General features: G+C 42.2%; 1 protein-coding gene across 1 annotated transcript in view; it reads right to left on the reverse strand.

Moving 5' to 3' along the window:
* Positions 1-18093, reverse strand: part of ADAMTS12 (ADAM metallopeptidase with thrombospondin type 1 motif 12) — a 369301-nt gene that overhangs the window by 97516 nt on the left and 253692 nt on the right. The window contains exons 11-13 of the mRNA XM_075540912.1: positions 17775-17920; positions 11775-11944; positions 625-758 (exon numbers count right to left, since the gene is read on the reverse strand). Of these exons, the coding sequence (XP_075397027.1) occupies positions 625-758; positions 11775-11944; positions 17775-17920 (450 nt within the window). The remainder of the gene's footprint in view (positions 1-624; positions 759-11774; positions 11945-17774; positions 17921-18093) is intronic.

Consider the following 18093-nt stretch of genomic DNA (forward strand, 5'->3'; position numbering starts at 1 on the left):
ATCATCAGCGTCCAGAGCTACACAAGTCAGGACAAACCTGACACGAACCAGACTGGACCTACCTACTTTTATAACTGTGTCAGCAATTACTGTTTCTATGTACAAACACAGGCAAATGTCTCTGGATTTGCTTATCTAGAGAACCCAACCTAACACAGTTGCTACCCAAAAGTTAGAGGTTTGAGCCCACGCAGTAGAGCCTTTGAAGTAAGGCCTGGAAATCTACTTCAGTCCAACTCGCATGGATTCAATGGCAAATGGTCCTGGCTGGGTGGCAAGTAGACATAAATCATTGAACACCACTGACATAATCCGGGTTGCTGTGTCCTGATAAGTTCTCATTTAATTTGATTCCTCTCCAATTCAACCTTGGTCCATGGCTGTACTATCCCAGAGCACATAAAAAAAAAGGTCGAGAAATGAAGATGACAGCAAGCAGACAAAGCTCTTCAGTTCAAAATTGACTGTGATGAGTCTATGGAAGTGCTGCCTGCTCGTCTCCCGAACTGCACATAGAAAAGCAGCTAGAGCTAGTGAAATGCCATGGAAACAAAAACTCGGGAACCCTGAATTACTGAAACCAGGATTTCATAAAGGTGTAGATTAAAGAAACATACCCAATACCTTACATATGCCATTAATACAGACGTTTCTGCTGCTGCCGTCTTCAAAGCAAGGGGTACCGTCAAGGACAGCATCCCCCATTTTCTCGGAAAACTGGCCATCTATGGGTCGGCAGTAGAGTTCACAGGGATGTGCTGGAAGGAGAGAGAGGGAGAAACAAGAGGCAAATTCTTGTAAGATAGATTGCTTCTAGCACAGTGCCTGTTTCTTGTGGTCTCTCCGTGCTTATGACACGCAATTTTCATTTAACCTGGTGATCTGTATTTCTGCTTTTTCATGACACTTGAAACTTGGCCCGATTTTTCCTTTTTCCATAAAAAAAAGTTGGACATGACTAAAGTTTGGAAGATCAGTTTAAATTGCTAGGCCTTTTGCTCGGACTGACAAGACTTTTCAACCTAACATCAGATGGTGCTTGTGCAAATAAGCCACTGACCCAATAAAATGATTAATGAAAGAAAGAAAACAGGACACTTACATTGAAAGGAATATATAAAAGCTAGCAATTATTTGTTAGCAGTTACCAGGGATGGAGGAGCTGGGGAAATGAAGAAATTTTGTTCAGGTGACATTGAATTTATGTCAAATAATTTGTCAAATAATTATTATGACAAATAATTTGGAAAAGGAATCCAGCACAGGCTGTATACCAAAAAAAAAAAAAAAAAATCAGTGCTACTGCTGGGTTGGTAAGGGTTTTGTTTGTATATTTTCAAAGTTATTAAAAAATACTTAAAATGAATACAATGACAACATCATTAGTAAAATGATTTTGAATTTTTCTATTATTATTAAAGAGGCATGCATTACATATGTTTTAAAAGGAAGGCCCTGGGCATCTGGCGCTAACCTAGGGATGCATGATCCCAGACAATCAGTGATGCATGATATCAGGGAAGCACGCCATCTGCCAAGTGCTTGCAGCGACATGAGCAGACTTCCTGGTGAAAGACGCTCCTTTCTCTCGGAGCTCACTATCTTTCACCTCCATCACCCTGCTGACAATAAATCTTCCCCCTTATTCTTTTCCAAGCAGACCTGGTGGTGCAGGGCTATGTGAATCAAGGAGTCAGTACTTGAGCCCATCAGCCGTTCCGCATGCACACGATCTGGCCATGGGCTTCATAAACATATGCAATCTCAGCAACCTAAAGGATCGGTTGGTCTCCTTTGTCCTGCAGGGTCACTGTGAGTCAAATTCAAGTTGATGGCAACAGGCTCTTCTCTTCAAGCCCAAGAAGTCCTTAGCCGTCATGATTAATGATGACAGTACACATTGCATCTGCGGATCTTATCGAAGCTGAAGCCCAGGTTCCTCTTCCGAGTGGTCCGTCCCATCAGCCTGGGCAGCCTACATGGATTCCATTGTAAAGCTCCATTTCTACCCCCTTAGAAGTGAACTTGAATTCCTAGAAGTGGGTTTCCACCACAGGAGTTTTTGTAAAGATTCAGTCAACAAAATACATACCCGCCATATTTACATACACTATTCAGAAAGATAAATAACACACATATATATTCATGTTCTTTTTAGCTATTAGTATTTTTGAACGGTACTTTTTGTCTGTACATGTGATTTCATAAAAGTGAGAACATACAAAAATTTTCTTTCTTTCTGTGATTGACAAATTTTGCTCAACATAATGCCCTCCAGGTCCATCCACATTTCAAGATGTCTTAGGGACTCCATGTTCTTTATTCCTGAATAGAAGTCAAGATCGGCCACTTTTAAAACATGAGTCACTAAAATTTTAATAGGAAAAAATACATATGATAGAAAAACAAAATAGCAATTTTTTAGATGTTCTATATTTTTAATTGCTGTAAAATTATCCATAATATAACATCCACCAATTCTACTTCTTTGACCTGCACAGTTGAGTTACCAGTCCTTCGAACCATGTGGTGAGACCATCGCCAATATCTGCGGCAACATTTCCCACAAACATAAACATAAATTCAATGCTTCTTTTGTTTTGCTCTGCTTTAGTGGAAATTTTGAGAATGTCTTCTTTAGATCTGTCCTTTTAGTATCTCCTCCGAATGGCATTTATTGTGAGGGGGATGTTGGTTTGTGGTAATGTAACCAGAAGGGCAATTATTATGGGTCCCCTCTTGTGTGGTTAGGCATCAAAGGCAAAACTGGAGTGCCCAGGAAAGCCCGGTCAGGCTCAATCCGACCCTACAATTCTAGCTACCACAGCCTGCTTGAGATTGAAATGATCCTCACGGTGAGAAAACAAAAGACGAAAATCCACACAAATATAATTAACAGTAAAAGCTCTAAGCACTGGAAATCTGGATGAACTTGACATAGGAATCAATACAACTGCTCAGGGCCCAAAAGACAAAACAAAACCAACTGATTTTATATCAAATGCAGCGGGTAAATTGCTGGAGTGATGCACAAGACAAAATGAGTTGAAGAGAGGATTTAGGCAAAGTGACGAAGGAAAAGAAGTAGAATATTGAAGGAACATTGCTGTACATTCCCACTACTGGTGGCATGATTAGCTCTTCAATGTCTCAACTGAAAGACAAGTGTTTAGAAGGAACCACCTGGGAACAGGGCAGAGAGCACTCATCCAGGTGTGCTGAGCTGGGAAATCATTTCATGAAACTGTTCCAGAGAAGGATGTGAGCAGGCAGCAGATAAATAAGCCTTTGATAGAAGTCTAGAATTTGGATTGGGGATTTTATATTTAGACACCTGAAGGTCTAATCCTCTGAATAATTCTGGCATGTTTCTAAATAAATACGCTGTATTGAGCCTGCTGGGAAGGGCTGGGCCTGTTGTGAGGGGCCACCCGGTCAGTTCTTTCTCATGGGGACCCTACGGGCAACAGAACACAACACTGCCCAGTCCTGCACCGCCTCACAACTGTTCTTATGCTTGAGCCCCTTGTTGCACTTACTGAGACAATCCATCTCATTGAGGGCCTTCTTCTTTGTCTCTGTCCCGCTACTTTACCAGCACGATGTCCTTCTCCAGGGACTGGTCTCGTCCCTCCTGAAAACTTGTCCAAAGATGTGAGAGGAAGTCTCGCCCTCCTCTCATCTCAGGAGCATGCTGGCTGTACTTCTTCCCAGACAAATTTGTAAATCTGTTTGTTCTTCCAGTGGTCTATAGTACGTTCCAAATTCTCTGACAGCACCATAATGCAACTGCACCAATGCTTCTGTTTTCCTTACTCATTGTTCAACTTTCACATGCATATGAGGCAATTAAGCATACCCTGGCTTGAGGTGGGCACATCTTAGTGTTCTGCAATTCTTTAAAGAGAGTTTGAGCCGCAGATTTGCCCAAAGCAGTGCGTCATTTGATTTAGAAACACAAGTCACTGGCTACAATGCAGTGTTCTTTGGGATCTTAGAAGTATCTAGTAAATAACTTTCGTGGAATCAACAGTAACTATGCACCCCACAGTTTTCAGTCTCCCAGAGGTTCCAGGCCAGCAGCTTAGACCTATGAACTACAGGCAGATGGGTCTATATCTACAAAGAGTACTTTACTTGGAAACAATCATTGTGGTTTGAAGTTGCAGTGGTATTCAAATGATTAACAGAATGGAACTTGAAGTTCTATTTCCCTGTCCTATTTTTCTCTGTCCTTCGTCTTCCCTTCCATGGTGCCCTGAAAGGGCTCTGGGTCTAACATTAGGGATCTGAAGAAGGGAGTGGAAATGACACTGCATGGTCTTCACTGTCAGTGGTCATTATGGGCATCAGGGATTCTCTGCCCTGCAGGTCAACCACACAGGTCGCATACCCACCATTAAGTTGGGTGTTTTCCCACCTCACATTCATCCAGCAGCTTTGTCTGATTCTTTAGTAGATGCCGTGTGAATTTCCCCCTCTGCTCTCAAGAGTTTTCCAGCCCATTTATAATTCAGTGAAGTGAAAATTCCCAAATTATTTAACAAGTGAACTCTCACCATCACACGGTCTAATTAATAATAGCAAAAGAAGTTGAGGTTAAGGAGAAGGTGGAAAGAGGTGGGCAAGAAGGGGGAACCGATTACAATGATCGACACATAACCACCACCACCCCCTTCCAGGAGGACAAACAACAGACACCATGGGGGAAGGGAGACAGCAGTGAGTGCAAGCTATGAAAAAAATAATAATTTATCAAAGGGTCACAGGTGGAGGGGGAGAGGAGCTGATACCAAGGGCTCAATAGAAAGTAAACATTTAGAAAAGAATGATGGCAAGATACGTACAAATATGCTTGATACAACTGATGTATGGATTGTTATAAGAATTGTAAGCGACCCAATAAAATGCTCTTTTAATAAAAAAAGAAGTTTAGGTAACTGAATGAGTTCTTTGCTTCAAAGGCTTCAATTTCATTTTCAATGAAATGGGATGACTCAACACTTTTGGAAAATGATTGGAAGAAGTGATCTTTAGAAGGGATAGATAAAACTTGCCACGGAAGATGAGTTCTTAGGTTAAAAACAACAACACTGATGCATTGTGGGAAATATGACTAGGACTATGTTCCCTAACTTAAAACAGAGGGAATCTGGAAAGCTAATATCCCATGGAAGGAAAGCCATGACTTAGTTAAGTTAAAGTCCAAGCACATTATCCTGCTTTAAATATCATTCCCACAGATTCTCCCCTTACAGCTATGCTGCCTTAAAGTGAGCACCTGGTTGATTTCATCTTCCTGTAGAAGCAGACGTTCTTGAATATTGCCTCCTGCTGTGTCACCCAGCAACAACCCCCACCCCCACCCCATGCCTTACCCCAATGCAGGCATTAGGCTTCCTCACCTGTAGCTCAGGGACTTTACTGTGATTACTACCCACCTTGGGACATATGTAACTCCTGAATATGCATGACTTATGGCTACCTATAAATACCCTAAGACAGTAAAGACTCCCTCTCTCTTCTCCCACCTCCAGTGGACCACCAAGAGGGGCTGGGGTGAGTATGCTACCATGAGATGTGTCTGACTCCTTTATTTTACTCTCTCTCCTATCCCTCTGATTCTCTATGACTTTACTATAATCTTTATATATTATTGCCGTACAATTGCACCTATGGACCCTGCGGTTGTTAGGGGCTGGTTTAATCTAACAATGCATATTACGTCTTGTGGGTAGCATGCAAGCAATTTGAATTTCACTGCACCCAAATTCCACAACATCTAACTTCCATTTATAGGCAGGCTTTCAAGGGCCGGAGACCCGTACATTAACAGTTTTCTACTCAGAAGAATCCTCACCCTGGCTGAATGCTCTGCTGTTTCCATGTTGTAATTTAATAATTTTATATTAGAATTGGTGTTTATAAATGAAGCCCCCTGGGGAAAAGGAACATGAACATGACCCGAAGTGATACTGCAACATATTGGTATTTCACGGGTCCTTGCCTCTCCATTTGTTCACCTGCCGCATTTGTGGTGCCCTGTGAGCAGTGAGTCCCAGAGCATCCGCAGTGCATGGGCATCCTGGGAGATGCACAGCAACTGTGAGGAAAGCGTGTCGTGTCTGGAACTGATGATGTGGATGTTCACAGTTCCGACAGGAAATTCTTTCCATTCGAATAAGAATTGCTTTGACCACACGAAAAATGATGTGGTCTTCTACGGAACACAACCCAGGAACCATATCACACTCTTTCTTACTTATGTTGCTTCCCCATATTAACCAACCATTTATAATAAAAAACAAACAAACAGTGACATAAAAGGAATGACAGGACCGCTGACGGTGGTTTACTTGAGATGAACCCCAGGTGAAATTGTTCATTCACTGCAAATTGGCAAGTAAGCATGAGTAGGCCCATGTTTACCTGGCTAGCCGAGTACTCCATTCTGTCAGGGACTGCAAATTTAAAAAGGGTCTTTGACTCTGTAGGAGGGCGACGTGAGGCTGAAAGTGACCCAGATGCTAACCAGATGTAGAGCAGGGTTTCTGATATGGAAAGAAAAAGTGACCTCTTCACCTCAGATCAGTAAGAAGCACAAATAAACTTGTGCTTATTTATTGGATATTCCAACATTGGGGATTAGCCACCATTCCTTTGCCTTTGGGCTAGTGGTGGAATTCACACCTGTTCGGTTGGCAAGACTTTGAGCTGATTTTTGGTTGAGTTCAGCAAACCAGTTGTTAAAATGGCATTGCCACCAGACTTCTCTGCAAGTGTGGCCACTGGGCACAGCCCTATGAGAAAACAAACAAACATACACCCCTTGCCCTTTTTCACATTCATCGGCACCACAGCATAGTCTAAGCACCTGGAGGAATGTTCATTGGCCCAAACAAAAAGAAAACAAAAGATTGACTAAACTAAAAAACAAAACAAAAGATAATAACTATCAAACAAACAAAGCAAACATAATTCCAGGTCTGTCTGCTGACCAATCATTACGTCCTTTTCACATGTCCACAATATGTGAAAAGAAGTCTTACCATCCTCCCGTCTAGGAAGCGTTCTGTCTGTACTTCTCAGATTGTTGGTTATTCTGGCAGGTCTAAGGTACTGTCAATATTCTTAGCCAACACTATAATTCAAAGGCATCCATTTTTCTGCAGACTTCCTTACTCATTGTCCAGCTTCCACGATGCACAGACGTGATTGAAGATATCATGGCTTGGGCCAAGTCACTATAGTCCAAAAGTGGCATCTTTGGTTTTGACCAATTTACAGAGACATGCAGCAGATTTTCCCAATGCAATATTTTGAGTTCCTGACCACTGCTTCCATGAGCATTGATTGTGGAGCCAAGTCAGACAAAATCCTTGATAACATCAATCTTTTCTCCATATATCGTGATGTCACCTATTGGTCCAACTGTGAGGACTTTTGTTTTCTTTACCTTGAGTCGCCATCCATATTGAGGTGCCATCGTGGATCTTCATCAGCAAGTGCTTCCAGTCCTCCTCACTTTCCGCAAGCATGGTTGTTCTATTTGCCTAATGAAGGTTGTCCTCCAATCCCTGTTGCCCTGTTCTTCTTCACATAATACAACTTCTCAAATGATTTTTCCAGCATACAGGCTGAATAAATACAGTGAGAGCATACAACCATGGTGAACAGCTTTCCTGATTTTAAAACAAGGAATAACCCTTGTTCTGTGTGAATGACGGCTTCTTGGTGTACATAAAGGTCCTAAATGAGGAGAATAAAATGTCCTGGATTACCCATTCTTTTCAATATTATCCATAGTTTGTTATGATTCACACAGTAGAATGCCTTTGTACAGTTAATAAAACCTTCTTTGGTATTCTCTAATTCCAATAAAGATCCATCGGATGTCAACAATGATGCCCCCTTTTCCATGTCCTTTCCTGCATCCTGCCTGAATTTCCTCCAGCTCCAGGCTGTTGTTACAACTGTGTCATCGTTGCAACCATTCTCCATGTCAACATATTGTGGTAACCATTCTTGAATGAGCTTTTACCTGCTTGATAGTAATGATATTGTTATACATTTTCTTTATTCTATTGAGTCACCTTTCTTTGAAATGGATACAAATACAGATCTCTTCCATTCCGTTGGACAGGTACCTCTCTTCCGAATTTCTTGACACAGGTGAATAAGTGTTTTCAGTGCTCCATCAAGTGTGAGGGCATCAAGAGCATCATTCATGAAGAAAGCAAAAGATGTCATTAAAAAGACAGGTAGGAAAGAAAAAGTCAAAGTGGATATCAGAAGAGACTCTGAAATTTGCTCTTCATCATAGAGTAGCTAAAGCACATGGAAGAAATGAAGTCAAAGAGCTAAACAGAAAATTTCAAAGGGCAGCTGGAGAAGACAAAGTAAAATACGATCATGGAACATGCAAAGGCCTTCAGTTAGAAAACTAAAGATGAAGAACATGCTTGGAATATTTCAAACTGAAAACAAACAAATAAATTATCCTCAAGCCTCAAGATGGAAAAAATTGAAAAATCCTATGGGCTAAATATTGAATGATCCAGGAAGCATCACAGATGATGGAAAAAATACACAGTTGCTGTACCAAAAAGAACTAGTGGACATTCCACCATTTCAAGAAGTAGCATATGAGCAAGAACCAACAGTGTTGAAGGGAAAAGTTCAAGCTCTACTGAAAGCATTAGTCAAAACCAAGGGTCCAGAAAATGACGGGATACCAACTGAAGTGTTTCAACAAGCTGAAGATTTTCAAACACAGGATTTAGTGTACAGTGCAGTAAATTGACAGGGAGCTTTCAGACGTTCAAGTTAGATTCAGAAAGGGGCAGGGAACAAGGAATATCATTGCTGATGTCAGATGGATTTTGGCCCAAAGCATATTATAGCAGAATGATGTTTACTTTAATTTTATTCACTATGCAAAGGTAGTTGACTATATGGATCCTAACAAACTATGGATAGCCTTGTGAAGAGTGGGAATTCCAAACCACTTTATGGTGCTCATGTAGGACTTGAATGTGGACCAAGAGGTAGTTGTGTACATAGAGCAGGGAAATACTGCATGGCTTAATATTAGGGAAAGGTGTGTATTGGGGTTGCATCCACTCACTATACTTATTAAATCTGTATGCTGAGAAAATCCTTAGAGAAGGCTTATATAGGAGAAGAATGTGGCATCAGGATGGAAGGAAGGATTTTTAATAACCTGTTATATGCAGATGACGCATCCTTGCCTGCTGAACATGAAGAAGGCTTGAAGCACTTACTGATGAAGCTCAGAGATTACAGACTTTGTTATGAATTATATATGGAATGTAAATAAGAGCAATTACATGTTTAATGTAAAGAAGGCCAAAATTCTCACAACTGGACTAATAGGTATCATTTTGGTAAATGGAGAAAATATTTAAGTTGTCGAGGATTTCATCTAGATTGGACCTGCAATCAATGCTCATGGAAACAGCAATCAAGAGCTCAAAGGCCACATTGCATTGGGCAAATCCGCTGTACAAGGTGTCTTGAATATTTTGAAGAGCAAGGATGCTACTTTTCGGAGGAAGGTGCACCTAACCCAAATCATGCTACTTTCTATTGCTTTATACACTATGTGAAAATTGGGTATTGAATAAGGAAGACTGCAGAAGAATGGATACACTGTAATTATCATTCTGGTGAAGAATAATCAAAGTGCAATGGACTGCTGCTAAAAGAATAAACAAATCTGTCTGGGAAGAAGTACAACCAGAATGCTCTGTAGAGGCAAGGGTGGTGAGACTGTCTCATGTCATTTGCACATATTGTCAAAAGAGACCAATCCCTGCAGAAGGACATCTTGCTTGATAAAGCAAGGGGTTGGGAGAAACAGAAAGGCCCACAACAGGATGGACTGACGCAGTGGCTGCAACAATGGGCTCAAACATCAGACCAATTGTGAGGCTGGTGCCAGACTGGGCTGTTTATTCACAGGTAGCTATGAGTTGAAACTGACAAGAACAACAGCAACAATAATCATTGAGTTTTCTTCATTTTCAGGTTTAGATGTAAGTTTTGTCTTCATAGAGGATGCTTTTCAGTGGATGATGCTTCCTTCTCCGAATCCCTTTTCTTTACCCCAAACCAAACACATGCCCTTCAAGTTGATTCCAGCGCATGGCGATCTGATCTTTGCCTGCATAAAATTACTTCAGAGTGTAATTTGTCAGGTCTTCAGATTCTTTCCAGTTAAACTCCTTGCTATGAATTTGCATTTCCACCCCAATTACACTGAATCATATATAATCTACAACTTAACAAGACTCTCCCCTGCCCTACGCAGGTGATTCTTATGTATCCCCCAAACTCACTGCCATCAGATCAATTCTGATTCATGCAGAAGAGCTATAGAAATCACCCAGGGGAACTTATAAAAGCATAAAGTCCGGCCCAGAATGGCTGGAATAGGAAGGCAAATTCTCAGCAGTGGGTCAAGCTAGTGTAAATTGGTCCACTCCCTGGTAATCTTCCAGAAGTAGCCTACTACTTGGTAGACCTTTCTTTCATGGCACTGTTGAGTGGATTTAATAGACCCAACACGTTGGCAGTTGTCAAGAGCAAACTGTGCCACCCAGGGACCCGTGCAGCCTTTAGATGCCTTATTTTACAAATGTCCCTTTGGATGCTGCCCTTCACACATGAAATGCTGACTCCCGGCCCAGCACTGGCTCCCATCCCTTCTGACCAGGGCATTCCTGGGGCATCCTGCCTTCCTGAGTGCGGTCCCCTGCCCATTTGGAATGACTCAGTTCTGAATGCTTGCTCGTGTTCCTTCTGCCCAAAGAAGGATTACTCATGCTTAAAATCACCAACTGCCTCCTGTGAGGCTTCCTTTAAAATTCCTCCAAACCCACAACGACTTTCTGCTCTGAATTTTTGGCCCAAATCAGAGTCACTTCTACCGAAGCCATCAAGAAGCCATTTCATCAGCAATTAGATACTGGATTTGTTAGGTAGCTTAGCCTAGGGAATTGGGAAGTCCATTTACGCATGCCCAGGAGAGCCAGCAAAGGACAAAAGCTGGATTTTCCCGCCAGTGGGGCCAGATGGGCGTTACACCTGGAGCAGCCCACCTGGGCCGGGTGATTGCAATTCAGCCAATGGGATCGACCTGGGGTCGTTCACCACACCTCCCCGGGGAACCTTTGAAAAGGCAGGAACCTGAAGGGAGAGGGGCTCTTGGGCTCTTTGTCTTGGCTTGCTTGTGCGGTCTGGTGGTCTTCGTGGGAGGGGAGAGATCCTTGCGTGACCCGGAGCAGTCTCTGCCAGGCCACATGGTCAAAGGAATCCTATGGGTGCCGCGTAAAACCTGATGCTTCTTTGAACTTTTATTAAATTCACTTGGATCACCAGCCCGGCTTCCGCGTGAAATCTTTCTCGCGTGGAGCCAAGTACCGAGGCTGAGATTTAGGCCGGAGAGAGAAACCTAACAGATTCCTCCACGCCCAGTTTAGCACTCCGTCACATCTTGGTTGGTTTGAAACCAGGGTGTTTAATGAGCTGCCTTTTCACCCTCCAGAGCCCAGCTCAGCGGCGGGCGTGTTCAGCCGTCAACATTCACTGACCCGCTTAACAAGTCAGCGCTTCCGATTTCTAAACTGTGAAACTCCTGAAGGCCCGGGCTTAATACCACCATTGCCTTTTTGTTGGGCTCTGTGGAGCGTCGTGGAGACCCGAACACATGAATGCTTTCTGACCCGCGACACGCCGTGACAGCCCCTTACCTGGGTTAAAGACAGGGAACCAGCGGTAGAATTCGTTCTTGTAGGGCACGGTGTCGAACTCACTGCACTGCATCTGCCGGAATGTGGGCGCGCCGGCGCGGCACGGGGCCACGCTGCAGAGGCGATAGCGTTTCCTCTCTCCCGTGCAGTACTTCCCTCCGAACCTCGGTCTAGAAAGCAGGCAGACAGACGCTTACATTCCGCCAAGGCCGGGAGGTCCTCCTTAAAAATCCCCTCCGCTCTGCCCAGGTTTGCTCCTTTGTAGGAGGCTGATCAAGGTGTTTGGTGATGGGTGACCAATTAGTCCCCCGTGCCTCTGTGTCTTTGCAGACAAAAGCATTGCAAAATGACTGTTATTTGTGACCTTGCTGCTAAAAACATTGAGATAACTCAGTTATTTACGACCTCTTTTAAGATTCTTTTGAATCTTGCATATCCGTGTGATTGTCTTAGAACTTAGTGCTTTTATTATTCAAATGTTAAGAAAGTGTGACTAGTTAAGTAACATTTGCATAGATAAGAGTTTAGGAATTTTTTTTAAGTTCCTTGATGTTTGTATTTTAACCAATCCCTTGTATGAAGAGTATAAAAACCAAGCTTTGAATACACTGGGTACTTCAGTCCATCAGACTGTCGTCCTCCCGATCCCATGCTTTGTACATGTCTCTTTTCCTTTCCTCCGCACGCCTCATTTCAGACCCAGCTTGATGCGGGATAGCTGGTCTAATCTCCCGCACTCCTTCCAAATCATGACTTTCTCTGCCTTCAAATTCACCTCTCCAACAAAATTCTTCAACTGTCTCACATTTCTCCTAGCTGTGACGCAGCAACATGTCACTCCCAAGAGCACAGTCCCTCTTTGGAAACAAGGTGGGTATCTTTTCAACTGTATCACATTTGAAAACCAGACATTTTAAACCCAAGCATATGCTAAGAGGCCAGGCATCATTTTCCCTCTGATTTGCGCCTGTTTCCCCAGTGACTTAAGTGTGGTAAAATTTCCATCTCATAGGCAATCAGCTGCCTGGTTAATCAGTTTTGTTTTTACATTTACCGCTTTCTTTCCATCTCCCTCAGCACCCAAAGAGTCCATATTTCATCTCCAATCCTTTCTCTCGTCTGCCCATAATTTCCTGCATTCCACTCCATGTGCACACTAGTTGGTGTTGGTTTGTTTGCTTTGATTACTTTCATCATGCTACTTTGTTGTTTAAGTTCAACCTCCAAGGTTAGCACTCAAGGTTCTTAGGATGCCGTCTTAAATCACTTCACAGCTTTATTTCCCACAATCTCTTTCATTTGCACTGCTCGGTGATACAAACCAAACGATCTATCAGTTTTCTTCTCTGCCTTCGGATAAATCTCCTCTCTCATGTGTCTCTGCATGTCCACATCATATCCATGCTTTGAAGACTGTGACAGCTAATGTTTGTGTCAACTGCTTGGGTCAGGGTTCTCAGTGGCTTGGCCTTTTGGATTTAGTAATCCCCCATGATGAGATCTAACACAATGTCAAGTCTCATCTCACAGCCACCTTTTAACCACCCAAAACCACAGGGTAGAGCTGGTGGTTGTCTACCTCCCTAATGCCGGGACCCTTTCAGACAGTCCTTCATGTTGTGGTGACGCCAACCATGAAATTATTTTGCTGCTACTTCATCACTGTCATTTTGCTACAGTTATGAATCAGGCGACTCTTGTGAAAGGGTCATTCGATGCCCCCAAAGATCGCAGCCCACAGGTTGAGAACTGCTGCTTTAGGGGAATAGAAAGCTCCCTCTTTATCCTGCATGGCAGCTGGTGGTTTCCAGCAGCTGACTCTGCACTTAACAGGCCAGCGGGTAACTGCTATGCCACCAGGGCTCCTTAACACAACGGACTCACCTCCATAATGAGCAGCCAATCAAGTAACAGGAAGTGTCCTTGGGGGTGTGGCCTGCTGCCATGTAAGTGAACACTACTGGAAAGCTTGCATGTTTGGGTATGGTTTGTCCTCTGACCTCTGGATCTTCAGATTTGAATCAGCAACCCGCTGTATTTCCTGCGAATCCTGGTACTCATTAGCAGCTAGTCATCCTACCTGCTGATCGTGAATTCATTCACTCAGAAGCCTGCCATCTGGTTGTTGCTGTTAGATGCTATCAAGCACACACCACAGAACAAAACACTGCCAGACCCTGTGCCATCTCTACCAGCACCGCTGTGTTTGAGCCTTTTGTAGCCACTGTATCAATTCAACTAGTCATGATGCTTTTGTCTGGGGACTGGTACTTCCTGATAGTATGCCAAACAAGTGTGACATGAAGTCTTTCCAGCTTCAATGCTAAAGAGCACTCTGCCTATCCTTCTTCCAAGACAGATTTATTAATTCCTCTTACAGTCTAGGGCACATCAAATGTCCTTCGCCAACATAATATTTCATTTCAAGCCACTAACATTGTGTTAATTTGTCACAGAAGCACGCTAAAACACTTGCCAAGTGAGCAGTTGAGGTAAAACCACATTCTCGAGTCAGAGAAAACAAGTGTCTAACTAGTCGGTCAAGGTAAGCCAAGATTTGAACGCTCATCTTGCTGACTGCACAGCCTGAACCCTTATCCACTGCACCATACTGCCTGACACACAGCCTCTCAAAACTTGAATGTCTGCTTTGATACTCCTTGCACTTTTACTTCCGATGTGACTGCTGTACTTGACTCTCTAAGAGCCTCCAGGAAATATTCTACATGCGCACAATGCACGTTCCTACAGTGGCTAGGTCTGCATGGGTTTTAGTTCCTTGCACATTAAAGGGCCTTTGACTAAGATATTCACATGGGAGGCACTTCATTAGTTGACTCACTCCCTGCAGAAGGTCCTAAGACTTGTCCTTGATATTTGAACTCAGGCTGGTGCTCTAGTCATGGTGATGGTATGGCATTCTGAGACATTCTTGAGACTTCCTGTGACTGATGGCTACATGTGGGACACATCCCACAAACATCACTGAGAGTCTGTCTGAACCACGCCCAGCTCACCAGACTGTAGAACAGCAGTTCTCAACCTGTGGGTGGCGACCCCTTTGGGTGTCGAATGACCTTTTCACAGGGGTTGCCTGATTCATAACAGTAGCAAAATGACAGTGATGAAGTAGCCATGAAAATAGTTTATGGTTGGGGGGGTCACCACAACATGAGGAACTGTATTAAAGGGTCCCGGCATTAGGAAGGTTGGGGACCACTGCTATAGACAAACATCCAGGGTATATTTAAACCAAGGCTATTATCTGAGTATTTGCCCTTAAGGATTAAGGTCAGTTGTCTGATGCAAGAACTTCTCTGTATTCTTGTTAACATGAGTATTGTCCTCAGCATAACTAAACTGGGAGATGTTACCACTCACTTCAGAATGTTCTGTGATAAATCGTTAGGGTTAGGATGTTCTGTGATAAATTGTTAGGGTTAGGGTTAGGATGATGGCTCTCCCAAACTCCAGGTAAAGGATCATCCCTCAATTTCTCAACTAGAATATTCCTTTCTGAGAACCACAGACCAATGCCCTTCCTCTCAAGAAGTCTATGAACTGGCTCTGAGTACCCAGGACTGACAGTAGGTCCCACACCACACTCTCCAGTTTCTGATCCAACATTAAAATCACCATTCTGATCAAATTAAAACAAATTAAAAATAAAATTGTTTATTAAAAATAAAATATTCTATGAGACATTTATGTTTGGATTTTCAAAGTCACAGAAACACTGTATTTAAACAAAGCCTATATTTAGGTTTTGTATAAATGTATTTGTATTTCTGAATAAATGCATTCTTTATTAGAATATATTATACATTATAATACATCATAAAATATATAATATATTACTCTAAAATACATATTTCTAAATAATTATATTTAGAAACCCTATGTGTTAATCTGGGTACATTTGAGAAACAAATCCACAGAAACTCATATGTATAAGAGAGAGTTTTATGTACAGGGTAAGCACACATCAAGAAAACATCCCAACCCAGTGCTGCCCAAGCAACATTAGCCCAATCTACAAAGTCCTCCTCCATCTCACAAAACACATGCAATGATGCTGACTGCAAGAGGAATGCCAAATCAGTGAATGTGTAAGCATCTCAGCACTGGCAGAAGTCTCCACATGGCTGCTCCAGCACCCAGGGCTGTATCGGGGTAGGTCCATGCGGCTTCTCCTTGGGGATGTCTTGCAGGAACTGAGCCTTGCCAGATGAAGCAGGGAACTGGCTAAGGCAGCTGTACCCTGGTCCTACCATGACAAAGCAAGAAACCCGAGGACTCCAAAGGCGAGACTCACCAAGCCATTTATCTCTCCACCCTTCAATTAACCCCACATATGTTTATTGGCCAGGTTGGCACAATAAACTTTAATTAGCTCACCCTATATTAAACAAAACCCTATATTTAAACAAAACAATTTCAGCCTCAAGTACCCATAGGTGTAAATGTAATACAAATATAATCACTATGATTCAAGCTACTATTTGCTGACAATTTGTTATGTGGTAGGTATTATGTTAAATTATTTATATAGAAATTAATTTACTGGCCTCAGAAGAAATTTACTATATAGGAGAAGATTTTTAAAAGATCATGGAAAGTTTCCATTATCTTTTGATTCTATTTATCACAAAAATTTTGAAGTTCCCTTATCTTGATAGTTATTTTTAGATATACTATTTTTATAGTACATATGTGCACATGAATATCCACATTAATATATACACATGCAAGGATATATCTATATAGATGCCTGTACCCTGGTGGCATAGTGGTTACATGTCAGAGTGTTCACCACAAGATCAGTCATTTGAAACCACCAGCTGCTCCACTGAAGAATGAGGAGGCTTTTTACTCAAAGAGTTGCAGTCTCAGAAACCCATAGTAACAGTTCTGCCTTGACCCATGGGGTTCATATGAGTCAGAATCCACTCGATGGCAGTGAATGTGTTTTTATAATAATATAAAGTATGAGCAAGGTTTGGAAAAGCAATATTAAAGAAATCAAATCACATTTAATGCTTCCCTTAACATTGCAATTGCCTACTTTCCAAGAGGTACTATGTTAATCCAGGTAAAAGTCCGTACATCTTCTATTGACAGGAGATAGCAGGAAAAGTCAAACTTGGTACCACTGAGTAGCTAGCTCCTACTTAGGGTGCTCGTATGTATGAGTGAGCGTCAGGTTTGTGGAAAATGAAATGAAATGAAAAGATAATGAGATTTGCCATGAACTTTTTGAAATTTCCCTCACACACTTGGAAAAATATTATACTTGGGATTTTGTATGCCTGAAAACAATGAAACACATAGTTAGAAAATAAAAAGAATTTAAATTTATTTTCATGTAATTAGTATCTACTATTATATACTAGATACTATAATTAGAATCTGAATATAAAATATGAAAAGCATATGTCATTTTGTAAGAAAATTGGAAGCCATTTCAATTTTCAATAACTTCTATGAAATCCTTAACAGGTTTCTATGGAACCTTATCAGAAACATTGAAAGTAATTACAAAATACTTATCAAAAGCATTGAAAAGAATTATCCTCAAATGTTCCTATTTTACTAGTTACCTATGGGAAGAAAACGATTTTTCTGACAATTGCAGAATTAGTATGATGGAAGGCAAGTTACAATCTTAAATGCCAAATTGAATGTAACTGAGTGGATTAAAATCTTTTTCTTAATTACCTGAAAGGATTTAATGGCACAACTTCCTAAGGACTTTCACTTAGATTATCCTTTGAAAGAACTTTGTGTGTTTCCCCAAATGGAATCAGCCAATCTACCCAAGGTGCCGTATGACTCCAGTGCCAGCCCCTCCCAAATGAAACAGACACAAAGCTACCAATTGCTTCCAGGGAAAGTCTCATTCCCCTCTGCCTTGGGGAACCCATCCAATCTCTCTTAGGAGCATAGGGGACTGGAGCTATCATTCATGGGAAGACGGAAACAGGTTCTTGGTAGACTCACTCAGGGTTGTTGCACAGCCGCTCTGCACTCTGGGCTCCGGCCCCACAGGTCCTGGAGCAGTGGGACCAGGGTGACCATTGGCCCCAGCCTCCAGGGATGCTCCCCGGCTTCTTCCCCACTGTGATGCACTTGCCAGCCATACACCACTGCAAAGGGAAGATGCATGCTAAGGATGTTCCTGTAATAAATAAAGCCAAGAACTCAACTAGCCTAGTCTCCATTCTCCCTGAGCAAGCAGGTTTCCTTTGGCTACACAGCAGATGTAGAACAAAGAAGTGCTCTTTAAAGGAGTTCCTCTCCTGAGAGTCTTGAATTTTAC

This window comes from Tenrec ecaudatus, chromosome 2 (genome assembly GCF_050624435.1).
Source record: "Tenrec ecaudatus isolate mTenEca1 chromosome 2, mTenEca1.hap1, whole genome shotgun sequence".
Classification (NCBI taxonomy): Eukaryota; Metazoa; Chordata; class Mammalia; order Afrosoricida; family Tenrecidae; genus Tenrec; species Tenrec ecaudatus.